Below are 21,236 nucleotides of genomic sequence, written 5' to 3'. Positions count from 1 at the left end.
TTTTCTTTCTGTTGACGTTTTTTGTACAGTACAAAATTACTTTGTTCATATCTTTCGAACAAAAATAAGGCATTAAATGTAGTTTTGGAAACGTTTCTAAATTGTTTATTCATTTGGCACGGAATAAATTGAGATCGGCATGTGTGACGGTATAAAAATCGAGACTTAAGTACCGCTTGAACAACAATTCCACGCAGACGAACTTTATCTTGCGAATATTTCTTTTTCTCTCCGTAGCTTTATTTACGATCGTTCGAGTGATGCTCGTCGTTACGTAGATCGTCATTGAAGCTGAATGCATCAGTCGAGAAATAGACGATAATTAAGTTGCTATGACGAATACGACCTTGATTAACAGTTATTGAAAAGTTTTGTACGTAAGGAATAAAGAAAGCCGTAGATCTTATCACGTCGATTAGGATATGCTATTCAAAATAATGCAAAAATCCATTTTGATTCATAAAAAGTATTATAGAATTTTGTGATATGCCAGCGAATAGACTAATATTGTATGACTATACATCGCTGGGAAGTAATCGTGTTTAAAACAGGATATTTTATGAAAACGTTTCGTTTACTACTCAACATACTTTTTTAGCTAAAAGAAAAAAAAAAAATTGTTGCCACACTTAAATTCCATTGGTGCTGATAACCCTTGACCTTAGTTTTTCATACTCAAACACACAAATCTATTCCTACGTTCGTACAATAAAAAAATCGCGGGTTTAGCAGCTCAAATCGCATAAGAACAATATTTTGACTGTCTTATCGCGCAAGTTAATCGAAGGTTAATAACGTACTCAAGCGGCAACATTAAAAAAGTTCGATAAAAGAGAACGATAGGGAAATAAAGAGGTGAAAAGCATTTGAAAAAATAACTTAAAATGAATTTAAAAAAAAAAAAAAAAAACATAACAAAGCCAAGCCAACGCGAGATAGACGCGGCGACAAAGAGAGATAGGCGTCCAGAGTGAGTTGAAGGCACGTTGTCGTCATCGGCATAATCGGATGCAATTAGCGTGGGGTCATTAAAAATGCCTCCAGATATAACCGCTCCGCTGCCAATGCTAGACTCGTGCATGCGTGACACATGTACACATGCATGCACTGGCGCCGTAAGATAGCCTTTGCTAAACGTACAAATACCATTGGATTTTTTTTTTCCATTTGCATTCAGCCTGCGTTTTATCCACCTATATAAGGTACTCGTTTGCTTTTTATTAGCGCATTTTGACTCTTGCCGCGTATACACGACCATGTACATGATTTGGAAGACGTTTGTTCGTGGCTACATGCCTCGTTTACATTCAATTCTACCTGGTGCCATTTCGCTTTGATGTCCATTGAAATGACACGTGCGAGAGTTTTTTAATTGAAGATGATTTTTGCGGACTTTCGAGTTTTATTGAAACCTTATTTGAATTATTTATTCATGTGCGATGGTTATTTGTGTTATTGGATTAAGAACGACGATGCAATTCAGTGGTGGTTCGTAGTTCATTCCTGTGTGCAAAAAAAATTAATAATGCAGTTTCTCGAGTATACAAGACTTTCACGGAATTTCAATAAAATTGAGAAAGTTTCTCGGCAAATTTATGTGGGTTATCTGTGAAATCACAAAATTGCAAGTCTGTATCCTGGAACTGCTTTATTTTACGATGCGAAAAAGTAACGAATACACTGCAAAAAAAAAAAAAAAAAAAAATTACGTTGATTATCAAAATTATGAGTCCTAGTTTTGTGCTAATATGTAAGTTGCAAAGAAGTATACCATAAAAAAAGAGAAAAAAAGTCAAGGGTACAAATTTCTTTTGTTTAAAATATTGTACATTATGTAATAAATGGAATACTGAGTTCGCTGATCGCTGATAAAAAAAATTGCAACGTGAATATACTTGCCACGCTTGGAAATTGGCTTTCATTAGAAATAATACAGATGCAGAAAAATATGAAAGCTGGATGACGTAATACTTATAAATATTTTGCTTGCAATTTAATTCAATATTAAAAAAACTAGTTTTATTACCTAAAAAATTTTACGTACGATTAGAGAGAAACAATTGTTTAAATATTTATTCCGAAAAATTTGTGGTCTGCATATCATTTATTGCAAAATATAAAAAAAAAAACGAATCCAATAAAACTAACCATTCTAAAATACATTGGTAACCTTGTGTATAATCATGAGAAGTATAATTCTTTGAAAAATCCACATCACAAAAAAAAGCAACAATGATAAAAATTTTGTAAAAGATTTTTTATCAAAAAATGCACTATCCAAGAATTTCGTATTAAAAATTATGTATAAAAAACTATTTTATCATTCATGTGGAACCAAGTGTTTTACAAATGCATAAGCAGTATAAATGTAATAAATGTAGTAAAAAAAAAAAATTACTGCACTCTTGGAAAAAGTTTTTATGTTATCCAACAACATTTAAAAGCATCTTTTTATATCTGCTCATTCCAAGAAATTTCCCCACCTAAATTGTTACACGCGTTGCTACCTTAGTAAGTATTATGGAAAAATTCTGCTAATCACATCCAAGGAAACAATTTTTCTTTGACTCGATGATTTTTCAAAAATCTTAGAATTAACCGCGTAAACTAGCAATTCACACAGTTGTTTAGGCATTACAAAAAAAAGGCCATGAAAAAACTTAAAAAATAATTTTATCGATACATCCGTTTACTAAAGTTCTTTGACCCCTATAACGTACACCTCTCGACATCCTATGCTTAAGTATAAAAAAAAGAGAGAATGAGAAAGGAAGAGGCTCCCGAAGACGAGGGTGACGCTGGTGAAGGTAAAAAAAGGAGTACGTTCGCCACTAAATCCTCTCCGCTGCTGCGTACTATATGTATCCACAATGCACGTATGTGTGTGTATGGAAAAAACTGTCGAAAGTCTCACTTTCGCTTTCGCCGGAATAACGAGCAGCAGCAGGCGACACAAGACAGGAAGCCATTGAGGATGTATAGACTCCGTTTTACTCGAGTCCCTTGTTGCTGAGTCGTGTTCTTTTTCTTTCCCATCTTCCACTATGACGTTTTTTTCCCCTGTAACTTTTGCGATACATTATAACGTCCGAGGATTTATTTGGGAGCTTTCACGCGTGAAAAACTTGTTACAACTAATGTGGGTGAGTATTACAGTATATCATTTCAAAATTGATGATATGGTCTGATTTTAGGGTTTTTTTGAAATCATTTTACTCGTTCATTTTATTTTAAGTCCATTTTAAAAGTTAAAACCAAGGAATTTATATTTTGGTGAAAAATTTATTTCAGCAAAAAAAACAAACAATTTATTAAAACTTTGATTCTTCAAAGCAGTCTAATAAACACAAATATCTATATACTTAATGAATAAGTAAAAAAATATCAATAAAATTCTATAAGTTTAAATGAATATTAAGCATTTTTTCCATCGATGCATAAAAATGAAGCACGAAAGGTTTACGATTTTATTTGTCAAATTCGTGATCTTATGAAATGTTACCTACATCTTAGTTATCAAGTTAAATTTAAGTACGGAAAAAAAATTTTTTGGAATGGCAAAAAGATCCTTGAAGATGATCAAGACAGTTTAATCGTTAATCTTGCAATGACAACATATAGCACTTTTCATACGCAACAGCAAAAATGCAATAACATACCTATGCCTGATCATGAAAGCAATATTTTCAAAATATATTGTCGACAATGATTCGTAAATATTAAAGATATTTTCCTCATCGTACAATCTTCCTTGAAAAAATTTCTGCAAATCAAACTGTCTACAATAAATTTTCATAATAACAGACTTAAAAGTTTCAGGTAGTAATTTCCTCCGAATCGCTGATTTCGAAGTATCTGCATTTACTTTTTTGTAATTTAAAAAGCTGCAACGGTCACATTTTTATTGTGAAAAACCGACGAATACGAGTAAAAACTATAGAGGCTCTCTGCAACGCGACAAGGAGTATGTATAATTTTCCAAAGGAAAGGAAGAGAATCATTACAGTGGAAGGTACATATTAAAAATAAATTCGTGAAAAATCATACATCATCGCTATTAAATTTGTGCAACAGTCGTAAACCTCTGTATTGCCTCATGGTTTTTTATATTGTTTGTCTTGAGGATTTACTTCACCTCGTACTATAACAATTCACTTTTCTTCCTTGACAAGGCAGTTTTTGTAGCAAAAGTATAGTCAACTGTTTTTGGACTTTTCACTCCAACATATCCAACATAATTCGAATCTCTTTATCAGTTCACTTGATCACTTAACAATCATCGAGTCGTTTGTGCGCGAATTTGATTTAAATTGTTTGGAAGACTATGGTCAGTATACTCAATTCGATATGTCGACCTCTTAGAAGAAGAAAAAGTGCAAGTATATTTCAGAAATGTTCTAATTTTTAAATTTTTAATAAATACTGTATTTCTTTAACTTAAAGAAAGTCCTATCTTATAAAAGATAAAGTGGGTGCGAGTCTTTTTTTCAAAGGGAATGCAATGTTTTAAAAATTTAAATGCCCTTTTGGGCTTATTAAAAAATGACATATTTTTAAACTAAAAATGCATATTATTGTTTTCATACATACAAAAATCTAGTACTTTTCTCCAATCCAAAGAAATAAAAATAATTTTTCTTTCTCCGGCATCTATATGTACACAACCAAACATCACGCGATGCCTTACTCATGTATTATCATCTCGTCAAGCGGACGTTTATTATTTTTAATAGATCCCCTTATTACTCATGCGTTAAGGAACCGCTGAAAACCTACTTACGCAGCGTCTTTTTTATTTTTCTCTTTATTCTTCGCTTTTTATACCTCTGAAATACGTGCTTTTTCTATTACCCGTATTATAATACGTGCATGTACTTGTAACTTTTTTTTCGGGAACCGTGTTTTCCTCCTTTTTTATTCAGACGGCGTAAGTGTATGGGTACAGCTGAATGTTTGGTAATACTTATGACGTACATTGATTGATATAGCGTTATAAGATACCTAATTGTAATACCATTTTTTTTTTTTACTAAGAGGGTGAGATACATAAGTTACGTTGGTTGATCGATTCGTAGCAATTCGTAATTCACGTCAAAAACGTAAAGATCCCAATGTCAAGAAAACAATAAGATATGAAAAAAGATGAAACAAAAAGTGTAAAAAATATTACATGAGAGGTAAAATATTTTAAAATGTTAAAAAGCTTCTTAAAAAAACATTTGTTTAGATTATTTGAAATGCATTATTTATAAAATTTTGTTTTACATAAAGAAATTAAATCCCAACGTATTTCATCTATAAAGTATTTAAAATCAAATATTTAACCCTTTTAAGTATAACATAGGTTGTCGAGGTCATTTGTCATTTTGTAGCAATACATACAAGGTATCATTTGAGATTTGTTTTCTTTGCAAACAAAAACATTTTCCTTTCGTGTTCAAACATGTATAAGCTTTGTTCCACATTTTTTAAAAACAAAAATAATATTTCATTATTGATACTTCCTTTGCTGTCGATACATTTCTAGTAATTTTCAATTTGCATTGACAAACATCATCTGTCTCTAAAATAAATTTATCATTGAAAAACTTTTTCATCTTTTAAAGCTTTAACTCGATGATAGAGTATTGCTTCACAATAAAAGCTCTTAAAATTCGTAATTCAAAAAAAAAAGTTTATTTTTAATCATCTCTGGACATGTAACTCATTTATAAATGTATAGTCGTAAATTTTTCAACGGATCAGCAGCAGACAGCAGCATTTCTTGAATTCCAAGTCTCACTGTAAAAAAGGCTTTATATGCATTCATATATTTCCCTCGTATTTATAAAACATATTATTTGTACGAAAAAATGCATGGCTGTACATCTTTTGATTGTGGGTTCAATATGTTTTACCTTGTGAGAAGACAATCTAAAAAAAACAATGATGTACACAGATGGGCATTTAACTTGCTTATATACATATGCATACGGAATATAGAAAACAAGAGGCAACAACAGGATACGAGATGTGCAAATGCAATCAAGTACAATTAATATCGTGCAACTATATTTAATCGTAAGGACTGTATTAAAGATTTTTTTTTAAATGTGATTTTACAGGTATAGTTGCAAATGATAATAAAATTTCATCTTCAGCTAAATATTGGGTGATCGCTTTGTGTTCACGAGAACGCGTTTTTAAAATGTAAACAAAGACCCTGAAGCTGCTGTTGCTGGTTGCGAGAGAGTACGGCCGAACTCAAACACATTCTTAAACGTCACATCCATGAACTAGCTTTTACACTTACATGTAAATTTACCAGCAAGTAAAATTTCGGCTATACTGGCTTTTCTCGCTCGCAGGCACGAGTAGTTAGGCTTTGTCTCTCGAGCAGATCAATCGCTCAGCAAAGCATAGTTGCGTCGTTAACGACCTTTTGCGACTTTTAACGTCGAACTTACCGAGTCTCGCTTAGCTCAAAGATTTTTCTGTTTTATTGTTTTTTTTCTTCTAATCTAATCTTGTTAATACTTTCAGTTGTTTCTTTATTCCGTTTTTCAAACAAGCAAGCAAGCCCACATATTTTTGTTATATTATTAAGTTTATATTTATTGTTACCTGTTCGTTAATAAATCTGATTTTAAAAGTTAAACGAAACGAGTGCGTGATTTAATTATATTCTCGAGTTTCTTGCGAGATTTTGTCAAACCCTCGAAGAAACGCTTTTGACGCTGTAAAGGCAATATTTTGATCCGGCGGCATAAAAGTCGATATCGCGATACGCCGTTGGCTATTTAATTAAAAATTTATAGTTGGCATTGTCGCGAAAAAAATCACTTTGGATGATTTAAAAAATAAAATGTAAAAAGTTTGTGAATAAATCTTCTGTTAGGTAACTGAATTATACTTGCATCAATTGTTTTTACGTCTTATTGCAGGTGTTGTCGTTTGATTATTGATCGCAATTGTTTCCCTTTTGATACTTTTTTAGGTAGAAAATTTTTTGATCACCGATTCCATTTCAACATTCGATACGAGGTATATACCACGTTAGTTGTTGTTTCTTGAATCACGTTCTTCATTTTTTAAACTCGTATTTCATGGAAACGATGTTCAAAGAAAAATAAGTCAGCTCATTATAACCATTGTTATTTTTGCCTCATGTTTTATAAATAAAAAAATTTACTCGACGGTAAAAATAAACAAATGAATACGCAGTATTTTAAATTACTCGAGTTTCAATGACAATGACGTATTTAAAAATTTTTTTAGTACAACAATAAAGATAAATCATATCAATGTGGCAATTACTTCAAACTATAATCACACGTTTCATCGAAAAAATCACATCATCACGCGTAAAAAAATGGCAAATGGGTGCTTAAAATCGGTAATAGCTGTAGGGTGACGTAAGCCACGAGGCAACCGAAGGAGTTAATCGATCACATCAAGAAAAGGAAAAAAAATACAATTTTCAATTCGATCGGATATGCAGCCGTCCTTACCGCCAATAAAAAAATTAATCGATCGATCGAAAACACCGATCCCGATACCGATCTCCGCTATCAATATCCATACAGACGCACGATCTGTGCGCGCGTCTCCAATGTTAATCTCCAATTTCCGGAGGCGACGTAGTCGTGCTGCCACGCATTAAAAAGCCGGCAGCATGAAAATATCCCCAGCGGCTTGTCGTGTACATAACATCAGTGGCTCTTGTCTGACGGACATTGGAAGCGATTAACCTAGTCGTGATACACATTTGCAGTGCCATGTATATGTGCATGAATTTGTTGCTGTAGTCAGGGTCCATTTGCTGACAGTGCGATCTAGTTCTTTCCAAGAATGTTGCCCCCCTTGTCTGACCTCTTATCCGTTGGTCATCTCTGCTATTTTAGTTTACATCGCATCATTATCATTTTTTTTCCCATGGAGTAAATGTATAAACAAAAATTTTCAAAAGCATGCTTTTCCATGTATGTCACAAAGGTGAAAGGACATATATACTCAGTTGTTACATAAGATACATAAAGTACACAATGGCACCCTGTGGTGCATAAATTTTCATATTATTCATTGCGATATTTTATAATTGTTAACTTGCAGAAAGCGATTGAAAATTTTTTACAAATCCAGAAATTTACTGTAATGTTTTTATCATTGCCATTCTATTCAATTGAAAGCAGGTGGATGCACTGCCAAACTGTATCTTATACCTAAACGCTCAAGCTTCGATTTTTGCATCTCTCGTTATTATTATCGTCGTAAAAAGAAGACGCATAACAGTGTTAGGATAAAACACTCATAAAACGCGAAGAGAGACACGGTGCGCACGGAATCTAAAGGAGATGCGCAAAGTAAACAATTTTATTTAGTCACTCTGAAAATCTGCACAATAACCCAACACAATGAAAATCACTGCAGTGTTATTTTCCTCGATGTTAACATGGATCCCACAATCAATAACAAGAGCTTGGAGCTCGAGTTCGCGCAAGTAAAGTACAAGCAACAAGTATATATACAGAACTCCCCGGCGGAGCAACAGCCGCTCGTTCCAATCTATTATCTTTTCCCCGCCACGGGTCGAAACGAAAACAAAGAAACAAGAAACACCTCGTCCAACGACGATGACAACAAACCTGCAAGTCTCCCTTTTCGGAATTTGCGCTTCCAACCAATCGCTTTTCCAGTTCCCTTCCGCGAAAAATCATCGGAGGCAGGTGAACCGAACGAAACGAGCGAGGATGTGAGCACTGGAATTACCCCTCGGCTGCGGCATCGGTGGCATCAGGAAAAACGGTAATACGTACCTACACGTTATATATACACTCTCTTTTTCTCTCCAAGAGAGATGCGACTCCGCGATGTACGTATACCAGCAGCTACAAGTAACGGATGGCCTACCTGTTACCCGTACACTTGCAGCTCACCTATTTCTTAGCTAAAAAAAAAAAATAAAATACAGGAGCTCCACTCTCTGATGCATACGAGGCTAACGCTTATATGCTAATCTTCGTCCCCTTCTCTCGCAACGTGATCTTCCTCCGATTACAATGTCGTTTATCTCCTCTGCCCCTGTACTTTCTAATTCGTTAATTAGACGTGTGACTATGTATTTTTTTTTTTTTTTTTCATGTTTTAAGACGTTAGTTATCTCGCACGTAATACTTTTAATCGGTGATAGAAGAACTCCCCGTTTAATTGTTAATCAGCCGTTAAGTGGTAAAAGGCTCTTCTTTTCATTATCGAGTGCTGGCGGTCTCAGACGATCTTATACATTTTGCGATCGTCGTACGACTGATTTGCTCTGATAACAACAAGAAAAATCGTATCAGTACGTCATTCACGTGAAATCGGTGTCCAAGTTACTTTTTTCCTTGTATCGATTTTGCCACGTACCTGCACTTACACTCTGAAAAAACGCGAGTGCCACTTTTTTTGCCCGCACATAAGTATCGATCGTTGCACAAACCTGCCAGTATTTTTTTTTTTTTTTTTTTTTTTTTTGTGCTTAAAGCGACATACATACACGGTGTAATTAAAGTCTCACGCGAATCTTACTCTCTTGAGTAACGTTACAGTCATGTTCTCCGTTCAGGACACATGCACTTACGTTTATTGTTGTAACAGTGCCCGTGTGCTGTTTTCTTTTACCGTCTCAACTTAATTTTTCTACTCTGGCATTTCTTTATTTTCTGCAAGTCTATACCTGCTGACATTCTCCTTTTTTTTCTACTTATAGCAAATTGGTGTATTTGGCTGACCATGTGAGCTTAATTTCTTTTTTTTTTTCTTCTATTCAAAGAAATCCATACAGCAAACATCCATCCATATTTCAAAGCATACTATGCTTACAGTTTTTAATTTTTATGAAAATACGTGACCAATCGATTTATCATCAACCGTGCAGCTCATCTTCGTGAGAACAAGGACTTGCATTTTATGAATTTTGTACACAAATTGTTGAAGAAAAACACTTCAGCACATCTTGTGAAACATTGTATGACAACTGCAATAAAAATCGTTTAAAAAATAGCGATTGCAAGCTTATGCTTTAAACGTGTTATTAAAACACTAAGATTTACGGAAAATTACAGTTGGTAAGGAAAAAAAAAGTCCACAGGATTGCCATTGGTTCTGACAAGCCACTCGCAGAATCAAAGAAAAAGCGCACAGGTAAGGGACTTTTAAAAGGCACCTCCGATCCCACGCGGGGCGGCCGTTCGCTCTCGTGACCATCAGAGAGAAGAGGGCTCCCCGACATCGTGAGGCTAACGGTTTACCTCAGGGACTCCTTTCGAACCCATATCTGTCCACTGTACACAGCGTCCATGCAGTGGCTTCGCTTGACTATACTTCGAAAAGATCAAAACACTTTGAGGGTACCTGCTTACTCGGCGCGAAGCGAGACTTCGACTCGAGTTGGAATCGACACTCGTGACTGAGTGTAACGAGGGGGATAAAACAGGGGAAACTTTGCAGCAACCGATTTCGCGAGGCGATGATATATGATCAAGTGTCGATTTGACTTATAATATTGGTTGCGAAATTTTAAGATGTTATGGAAATACTTTTTAGCAGAAATCCAATAACGTACCTGTCTTCTAAAATTTTATCGATCTCGGAAATTGCGACATGCAACTACTGTCTTTATTTCAGTGATTATTACTATTTTTGTATCCTTCGTGGAAAAAATTTTTATTGCAGACTGCAGTGAAGATACGTTTACGGTATATGAAGTTATAGTAATGTCTTTGGTTCATGATGTTTCTCAATACTGTATTATATATATTTCGATATTATCACCATTGAGCAAGAAATGTTTAAATTATTGCTGACTATTATGATTTCCGATACTAAATAGAACATCTGGTATAGTTAGAAATATTTGTTGAAAAAAAAAAAAAAAAAAAAACAACAATCCAAGACATATTCATTGCTTTCAAACTATGATTATTTTATAAATTATAATAGTACTTTATTCGTGTCACAAAACTACTGAACGAATCGATAGCGATGATGATAAGGTTCAAAAAATCAGGTTTATCTAGTCAAAAATAAAAATAATTAATCAAAAATTAATATTTATGTTCGTATGTATATTAATTTATTGATTTATATACATTTTATAGAAAATAGTCATTGTGGTGAAGATTAATATATAGGCGTATTTTTGTAGCAATAATAATTATATTTATAATTGTTCTTCGTGTTTTGTCAACATACTAGAATAGACTTAAAACTATCATAGGGTTTCTAAAGGCTATTAAATTTTTTATCGCTTATAAACGATAGGTTAATTATCAACGACAGTAGTTTTATTAGTTAATTAAACTATGTTTACTTTTTCAACAAGTAAATCAAAATTATTTTGTCGTCAAACATTTTTGTATCCATGTTCGTAGCATAATTAACAAAATTTATTATTTACCAACAATCACCAGTTGAAAAAAAAAAGTTAAACTGTTGTTAGGCATTATGGTTTCAAACACTCCACTGATCATCGTAATATGTGCTACTCAACTAATAATTGTATTTTTAAATGTATCCTTATGCTTGCATGAATCATGGATCCGAGCAGTTTGTCACCGAGTGCTTCTGAGATGAATATAAATGAGTTCTTCTGTTTGTTTTTACATTGTCTAAGGAATTTGCTATTCGGTACTGCGTAAGAATTACTGAGTACTTGTTACTTTTTCATTATACATTACCTGAAAGTTAGATCTTTAGCAAAATATTTGCAAAAAAATGAATACACAAGTTCATAAAATAATAATGAAAATATTACTCTAAAAATACTTCAGCATATGAAAATGTACCACAATATTCTGTATTTAATACCACTATGTATACACCACTGTCTATTCAGTACAATACATATATCCATTTATGTCTGTGGACAAAGTACTGAAATATTCATGAATTACTGGGCCCCGTGTCCGAATGAAATTATACAAATTATAAATAGATGTTTTCTGCACTATTCAATCAAATCAGTTTATAACTGAAAAAAAAAATTTTTTTTATTGGGTTTGGCATGCAAAAAAATTAAGAAAGAAAGAAAAAAATAATTAGTGTACATTTTTAATTAACATTTAGTTACAACCTTGAAAATTTACTTTAATAATGCATGAGAGACATTTGTCAATTTTAAAAGTTCAAAATTAGTCGAAAACTGGTGGAATCATCCCAAGTCCAGCTGATTCCTGTTTAGGTACAAGGTCGAATTTTTGTTTATTTTGGGCTTAATTTGATGCATCTGCGTTGTTCATTGATTCTCAAATCGACCACAAATTATGTCCTTCGATATTTATTCATGCTATCAAACATAATTCGCTGCAGTAACGAAATCGTCCTCTAAAATACATGTATAAACAAAAGAAAAAATGATGAAACAATTTACCGAACCACAAACCATAAACTTGAGACCAATGATCCCTTCTCTTCCTCTACAGACCCCTCGCTCTACGAGTACCATGCAAGCGACGTGTCCTTGTTGGACCAGGAGCTCGTCTTCCACCTCGAATCGAGTCCCCGGAGCTTTCGCACGCTGGACCGTCGGCGACGCATGGCCGTGCAGCCGCAAGCTGACATGGAATCTCCAACGAAACCCCAAACGCCGCACCAAGACCCGTTGATTTCGACCAAGACCAACGCGAGCGTTAAGGTGTCGTACTCGACGACCGAGAAAAACGCCACCGTGGCCACGTCCACGGTGAAATCGGCAATGCTGCCGAGCAGTGTGGGACCTTCCACGACCCCCAACAACGATAAAGGCAAGGGTGTCATCGTTTCGACGCCGATTGTGCCGCCGATCGATAAGAATGCCACGAAGACGGCCAATGCAAGCGCCGCTGTGGGTGCGGCAGTCGCTGGGGATAAAGTGGAAAAACCGGTGAGTTGTTTTTCTGGCTTTTTTTTTATTTAGAACAAGTTGGTTAAGTCAAGGAAACGGCCGTTTTTCGAATGAAATTTTTACTCGGGTCAGTTTGCATTTATAAGTAATTATTGTAAGGATTCGAGACTTGTAAGGATCACCAGGAGGCAAACGATTCCAAGCTATACTAGCACTTCAAAATTTTAATAAAAATTCCAAAAAATTGATTCAAGTATTGAATATTTATAGATTTCAAAATATTCAGAGGTATTTACATTATTGCAATGAGTTTAGAAAATGTTTGTGACTTCAATGACTGTAAAATCAGTACCACTTTCAAATTAATTAGTAATACATTTAATCGCTTTCAAATTATTCAATGATTTCCAAAGTCTTGATGATCCTCTCAAATAACTTTTGGTGGCCGACTTGAAAAGTCTTTAAGTTTTTTTTTTTCTACTGTTTTTCGAAGAGCACTGCCATTTCAAACATCAAATTGTAAATCCAACAGGTGGTAAACGTCTGGGCGAACCAAACGCTGTGGCCGAACGCGACGAAGCAAAAGGTCCCATCGGAGCAGGGAGTAACCGAGCTGGATGACTTTATCGGCAAGTACCCCACCGACGTGACGAACAAGACCCTCCACGACAACAACGTCACGAAAACCGAGACCGATACTCACCAGTACTACAACAGCACCTTCAGTACCGACGAAACGTTCGGAAGGAGGTACTGGGTCGACCTCGACAGCCATCCCGATCTCCAGATCAACACCCTGCTGAGCAAAAGCCATCGTTGGGCTGCTGTAAGTTGTTCGCTCTTTTTCTTTTTCTTCACATTATTATCTACATATTGTGCGCGCTATCGTAATTAAATCTCTTTCTCCGTGGAATTGGAGTTTGGACCCACGGATGGAGAGGAAAGAGGCTTATCATGGCCGTCTCGTAAATTATTCAATGATTGTATACGGTATAATGATCGAGATATTTGAGCGGGTTACGTCGCGATTTTAATGTCCAATTTGATTATTCGACTGATGCTTTGTGGAAAGATAATCAATAATATAATCATGTAGAATATATAATATATCTACATTGTTTCGAGATGAATAATAAATACCTCGTAGCCGAATCTTAATTCCGGTAAAACAGTTGGCTATAAAAATATTTCGATACTTTTAAAGAAACGATCATTAATTTTTTTTTTTTTTTTTTTTTTTTTTTTAAGAAAATGCATTGTTGAATATAATTTCAAACTAACGAGGGCAAAGTAAGCAAAAAGCTAAAGATACCTTTTTTCTCTGTCAAACCCATCAGACGATCAAACTGAAGTTCGACTTTCCGTTTTACGGGCACAAAGTGCGCAACATAACGATCGCGACGGGCGGCTTCCTCTACACCGGTGAGTACGTTCACAGCTGGCTGGCAGCCACTCAATACATCGCCCCGCTTATGGCCAATTTCGACACCACGCTCTCGCCAAAGAGTTACGTCAAGTACGGCGACAACGGTGAGTACCGCTCTCGTGAGATTTTATGAAAGGGTATTGGATTTCTTTTTTTTTTTTTTTTTTTTATCAATAAAACCGTTTCTTTATTGCGGATAATCAAAAAAAATTTTTGCCAAGAATCACAGGGTAATCCTATTTTGATTGGAGGTGGAAGGATGCATGTTTCAAGTAGAGATACCTAAGAGTTAATCTCTAGAACATTTAAATATTTGATTAAATTGTCATTTTATTACATAAAACTGCATTTTTTTTTTTTTTTTTAATAAGTTACAATATAATTAAGAAATCAATCAAGTGATTTTATACGTGTTTTAATAACGTTAAAAAAAAAGATTTACAAAACAAAAGAGAGTAGAAAAAATATCTAAAATCGAGATGTCTTCAATAATTTGTTTTTTTGTTAGACTATTATGTTTAAAGAGTTGCTTCAAGTAACCTAAAACTTTTTGGAAAGCTCAATTTGGATAAGCTACTTTTAAAAAATGTTCAAAACTTGATTTTCCTATAAAGACGAAAAAATGGCTGGTGAATTCAGTGTCTCTACATTTTTAACCATTCGAATTTATTGACTTTTGTTTTAATTATTTAAATTATTTTAAAAAATAGTATTTTTTTATAACCAAGCACATATTCAAAGTAAAAATTCTTTTTTTTTCACTGTGAACGAGATAAGGAAATAATTTCCAAAACTTTTTAATTTTCTAATTTAACAAAGAAATTTCATTCAAAAAATAAAAATTTTCGTTTTCACATGCTAGAATTTGACAGCACCTGAGATTTTCTAACAATAAATATCTACATAACATCCACATTTTGCATTCCATCAAGCTAAAAGTTTTTAATTCCAAGACTCCGCACTGACAGTGGGATAAATCATAACGAAAAAAAAGGTGTTAAAATTAAACAATAGACCGACCGTCGAAGCGAGCATTGAGATTGATCATTCGCACGCACATGAGTTTTCGTAGAAGCGAAGCGCAGGATAATAATAACGCGTGCATGTCGTATCAAAGAATCTCTCATCGCGTATACCATTGTGGATATTTATGAGTAATATGCGCCGTGGATCTCTTCGCAGGTACGGCGTTCACGGTCGGATGGGAGAACGTCCACTTGCAAGATAAGCCGGAGGCCGGACCGTTCACGTTCCAGGTGACGCTCATGCAAAACGGTGACATCATTTTTGTGTACTCGAAGATACCGGTCCTCGTGGAAAATATCGAGGACAAGGAGCATCCCGTTAAAATCGGCCTCAGCGACGCCTACATGATGGACAACACTGTTTTCTGTGAGTTTTTTTTTTCTGTTTTCTTTTTCATGATATATTCATGATTCAGACGGTATATCTCCATCAATAGCTTCAAAAAATTATAAAACAGAGGGAATCACAGTTGAAAAGAAACTTTTGCGTTTCAATATACTATTTAAGAAAACATACCCATACCGTTATTTTGTTGTTTTGTTTCAATTATTTTTCCATATGCAAATCTGAATCCACTATTTTTTGCACTTTACTTTATTTTACTTATAATCGCAGTCACTCTCGTGTGTTTATGCAAACATTTATTTTTATGCGCATATTTTTATCAAGTGTCTAGCTCACCTAAGAAAAAAATAGTACGTCTATTATTTTGCTTTTCCCTTTTTTGAAGGCATAGAAAATTTTACTCATTGTACGCCTCATTACCTTAAATCATGACACTCTCAATTACAGTCTTCACCATCCATTGTATCATAATTTAATGATTACGAATATTTCTCAGATGTAGCCAATGTTGAGAATTTAATCTTTAAAAAAAGGGGGTTGTAACTCATACAAAAAATAATAAGTATGTTAACTGAAAAAAACATCATCTCTTACTGTTAATCATAAAAATAATGTAGAAAAAGTTAATTTATTAATTATTACTTTCAATTCTGCCTTCAACTCACCCTACACATTCACCAACACTCGTTCAATAAAAATACCACCAATTAAGTTCACAAAGTATATCATTAAAGTCGTATATATTTATATGACTGTTCCGAAATTTGCGATGCACACTAACAAGAGGTGATATTCGCCACCATGACTACACCTGTCGGCTCACATCTTTCAAAAACGTACCCTGGCCTAGTGCCAGTTTCTATAAATGGTTCTTACAAACGTGTACCTTTGGTCGCGACACACACGTCTGGCTCTTTTAACTTTACCGACTCAATCCCTTCGTACTTTTTTAGCTATCTTTTTCGAGGTCGGACGATCATCTTCCTCTTAGTGCATGGTTATAGCAAATTGATACCTGCTTGACTGAATTTATTTTTCATTGACTGTAAATAATGTATGAATTATAAATTGTAGACAAAATAATAAACAAAATCCCCATTATCAAAGTTGCTTTTATCATACGTCAGTCAAGTTCTCAGTAATAAATTAATTGATTTTTCTTCTAATAACAAAAAAAAAACAGTCGCACGTCGTAAGACGATCTACGAGTACCACCGAATGAACTTCAATAAGCAGGACATTAAGAATTGGACGGCGATCTACCTAAAAGCCCTACCAACCTGTTTGCAAATGGAAAACTGCAACGACTGCCTTACCAAAATCAAGGACTTTGACTGCAAGTGGTGCTCTAAGCTGCAAAAGTGCAGTACCGGGACGTTCCGCTTAAGGCAGGAGTGGCTGCAGAAGGGCTGCGACGTAAGCAATATCAAAGAACTGGATAAGTGTCCCGATCCTAGCCTTGGCCACAAACTCCACGACACTCACGTTGAAGATCATCGTACCGATGACATGCCCTCGATGACAAAGTACAGCTCGAATCAAGCGGTCAGCAAGTCATTGGAGTCCATAGAAGATGGTACGTCTTATTTCTGAAGCTTTTTTTTCAGTCATAAAAAAACTGAATTTTCTAATTACATAGTATTAAGTATTTTCGTTACCTTACATTGATAAGGCTGCCACAAGACAAAACAATACGAGATTACAAAGATCTTAATTTTGACCTTGAAAAATCTTGATACTGTCATGATATACAATCAACATTTTGTCAAAAAATCTTAATCGTATTTTCAAATACTGAATTTATCTCTAACAGTAATAAATTTCTCATATTAAAAATCACGTACGTCACATGTGTAATGTTAAAAATCACGTAATGCACATTTTTTTTTTTTTTTAAACAAAATAAGACAAGGTCAATATTTTTTTGAGTCTTGCAACAGCCCTACCTCACAATAAAAGTACTATTTTTTTATGCTTGTTTGCATGGACGTGTGAGCAAAAGAAAATGGACAGATAAACAATAAATAGTTGCACAAAAAGATAATAAATAAATTCTTATAAGAAATAGTCTGTAATGTCGCTAAATCGAATGAGAAAATCTATTTCATGGAAAAATAGCATTCTTAAACTTATACTCACGATAGAAGAAAATTACCTTTGAATCTTGCGTCTGTACGCACAGCGGCAATCATTGCAATAAAATGTAACATGTAGCACCACTCTCTGTTGACCTTTTACTTTTGTTTCTCCCAAGAAGTAACTCGTTATATACTCTATGGACATTTATTTTTAGCCCGAGACAACATGAACATGGGAGTTTCTGGAATCATCAGTATCCTCTTCATCGTGTCTCTCATCATGGGGTTGGCTGCATGGGCTGCATATGCCTACCGCAACCCCCACACAGCGTCTGGACAGATGCTCATTCGAGTAAGTACATTACATTTTCAACTTCCTTATGTATATTCGTTTGTTCGTTGTTTGATTACTTGCAATATTTAAATTGAGAATTTAAAAATTTTTAATAAATGTGCTGTTTTTCTTTTTATTTTACAGCAAATGGTAAATATTAAAATTTGTAAAGCACGATTATTTATATGAAATAAATTTTCCATGTGTTTGATACAAACCTCATTTTATTTTCAACAATAAATAGTAGTCTCAATTTTTATCTTCTTTTAGAAAAATAAAATTAAAAAAAAAATTTATTCGATGAATGTTGTATTGTGGGCATTGAATTTTTTATTTTAGAATGCACTATTTTCCAATAGTAATTTTAACTGTTAAAAAAAATCCATACTAAAAAAACTTGATATTTAATTATTTTACAGTAATTTTAATTTTAATTAAGAAAAATTTTGTATGAAAGTATGATAGGTACAAGCAAAAGTGTACATGTATCAATTGATAAATAAAAGGTTCTTGTATAAACTCTAACTCAAATAATAAATTTCTTGATTTTTTAAATAAAATTCAATGTTAAAAAAAAATTGTAATTTTAAAACCATTAAAAATTTATTTTTACTGATTTAATTAACTACTCCATTGTTTAAATACTTGACAATTTAATTTTACAATTTTTTCTATTAATGAATTTAAAAAAAAAAATTTTCATACATTTCATTACGATAGCAGCTAGTGTTATTACAAGATAGTGAATGTTTTACGTTTTCAAGACATAAATATATGTTTTAAAATAATAATTTTTCAATATTTAAGTATAACAGTTGAAATAACTCAAAGTTTTAAAAATGAGTAAAGAGGTACAATACGCTTGTACTACCCAGTATAAAAAAAAATTAAGAAACAGTGAGTGAATAAAAAAGAATTACATAAAAATGCGATGAATAAAAGTTTAGGGGTATAAGGGTAAATTTGGGCCACATAAGTAGGAGCTGTTTATTTTTTTTTTTCGTTTGACAATACATTACTTGATTGTATAAATTTTCAAGATGGCGATACTCATCAAATAATTTTCTTTTCCTCGATTCCAGTACCGACCAAGCCAGTGGAGTTGGCGACGAGGTGAGGCACGCTACACAGCAGCAACAATCCACATGTGATCCCACGACAATGGCAGTGGGCAGCAGCAAACGCAACTCAGCACCATAACATGAAAAATGTGTTTCCAGTCGAAGTGTCAAACCAAACCCTACTATTCTCATCCCCCTCTACATTTAGTTCCCAATTTTCCCTGGAGAATCAATCACCTTTCAAGTGTCTTACAGGAAAAATGTACATTTTTTCTGCTTGGAGTTGAAAAACATATGAATTTTCCGATAGTTATGGTGTCTATCCATATAATTGCATGCATCGCAAGTGTATGATGACAAAAAAAGGGCATGAACATTGCGCAACTAGTTTAATGTGTTGATTAAGGAGTAGTGAGCGTATTGTTTACAAATATTTATACATATTACCCGTAAATTGTATTACAAATGTTTATATCCAGCGATGTTTCGTCGATAAAACTTCACATGTTGGCTTATAGATTTTAATTGAAATTGCTTACTATTCATGATAATGTTGATTGCTAGAAACGTTTGTCAACACTTGGAAATTTATACGTTTATTCTGTGCATAGGCCAAAAGTACAAAGTTTATGAAACAACTTGACCACTTCAAAATAATATCAACATTTGCGTTAAATCCTCCCATTTGATCTTGATCCGCATTGTATTAACAGATCATGAATCATGATGAAGAAGTACAGGTTGATACAAGTACAAACTTAATCTGCAGAATCGACGAAACTCGTAGTGCCTTTATTGTAAAACTTAATAAAAAAAGGTCTTTAATAAAGCACATACATATCCAAGAAGATACGTTTACATACATACACGTGGGAACAAGCGATCAAGTTGATACCGTTTATTATGAATACATACGCAATAAATTTACAATGTGATGTTAGCAGCACGTCGTATATGTATAATTTTGTTATTGTTTAGGAATTCGTTTTTTTATCGTTAGAGAAATTAATGTAATTGTTTTATATATAATTATTATTATTATTATCATTATTATTACAACACATAATTATAACTATTATTATGATGATCTTGACATAAAAGGGAACACAAGATTCTTAAAACAATCATGTTCTTGCACAATTATCGTTCAGAAAATATGGCTTGACATTGTGATTAGATATTAATATTGATAATCAGAGTATCGTATGAAGAAAATTGTTGTTTTTGAAAATTTCGTCTTGTATACTCTAGTATAATAAGACAATTACAAATGTACATATAAGATGTGTGGAGTAGAAAATTACTTAATTCTTTTTACGTGCCCGTCAAGCCGTGAAATGTAAAAACAAGTTATACACATGCTATAAATATAATGCAAGATTTATACAAATATATTTGATTGGATTTTGAATTAACTTTTCCAAATGCTTTGTTATAAAACACACTTGATATTAAAACAAAACGAATTATTTAACAACTATCGTGCATCGAATTGTGTTTTATAATTACTGTATATAGTAGCATTTATAAACAGCTATATGATTTTTACCTAATTTTTAAGTTAATATACTATGAGAGGTGCCTATTCTACATACAGTTAAACTTATTGTACACATTTTTAAAAAAGCAAATGTTTGATAACCCAAATTTACACAATCTAAAATATAAGTTTCTATCTGTAAAAATAAGTACATTTTTTACGCAGTCATATGAAAAAAAAAAAAAGAAAAAAAAATGAACACTAAAAAAGTTACATTTTATACAAACAATACAGTATACATAGAGTCAATATTAAATTTTCTACTACAGAATTTTGTACGGATTTTTGAACGAACGACTTTCTTACTCGTGCACGTTTTTCACGATCCTGCTCTATTAAATCTGTTCTATTAAATTCTATTAAGTCTTAAAATGAATTAGTTTTTGTGATGGAAATAATTATTGATTTTAGTCAATTTTTTATCAAACATTAATATACATAAAAACTTATATACTATTACTAAGGCACTAAAGTAAAAAAGAAACATATTATGTAAGTTTCATTTAAAAAAAAATGTGTGTTATGTAAGCTCCTAGTTTGTGATAAATAAATATTTTAATTGACATATTTAAATATCATATGCAT

General features: G+C 33.3%; 1 protein-coding gene across 1 annotated transcript in view; it reads left to right on the top strand.

Moving 5' to 3' along the window:
- The window catches only part of l(1)G0289 (plexin domain containing lethal (1) G0289), a 50,613-nt gene extending 29,628 nt beyond the window's left edge, over nt 1-20,985 (top strand). Inside the window, exons 3-9 of the mRNA XM_014353889.2 lie at nt 12,441-12,880; nt 13,374-13,667; nt 14,179-14,371; nt 15,450-15,659; nt 16,822-17,214; nt 17,932-18,068; nt 19,133-20,985. Of these exons, the coding sequence (XP_014209375.2) occupies nt 12,441-12,880; nt 13,374-13,667; nt 14,179-14,371; nt 15,450-15,659; nt 16,822-17,214; nt 17,932-18,068; nt 19,133-19,201 (1,736 nt within the window). The 3' untranslated portion in view covers nt 19,202-20,985. The remainder of the gene's footprint in view (nt 1-12,440; nt 12,881-13,373; nt 13,668-14,178; nt 14,372-15,449; nt 15,660-16,821; nt 17,215-17,931; nt 18,069-19,132) is intronic.
- Nucleotides 20,986-21,236: the final 251 nt, after the last annotated feature.

Source organism: Copidosoma floridanum, unplaced genomic scaffold (assembly GCF_036245765.1).
Source record: "Copidosoma floridanum isolate Cflo_tuat_1 unplaced genomic scaffold, Cflo_Japanese_pri ptg000014l, whole genome shotgun sequence".
NCBI classification, from domain to species: Eukaryota; Metazoa; Arthropoda; class Insecta; order Hymenoptera; family Encyrtidae; genus Copidosoma; species Copidosoma floridanum.
This window is presented reverse-complemented; position numbering and strand designations above follow the sequence as displayed.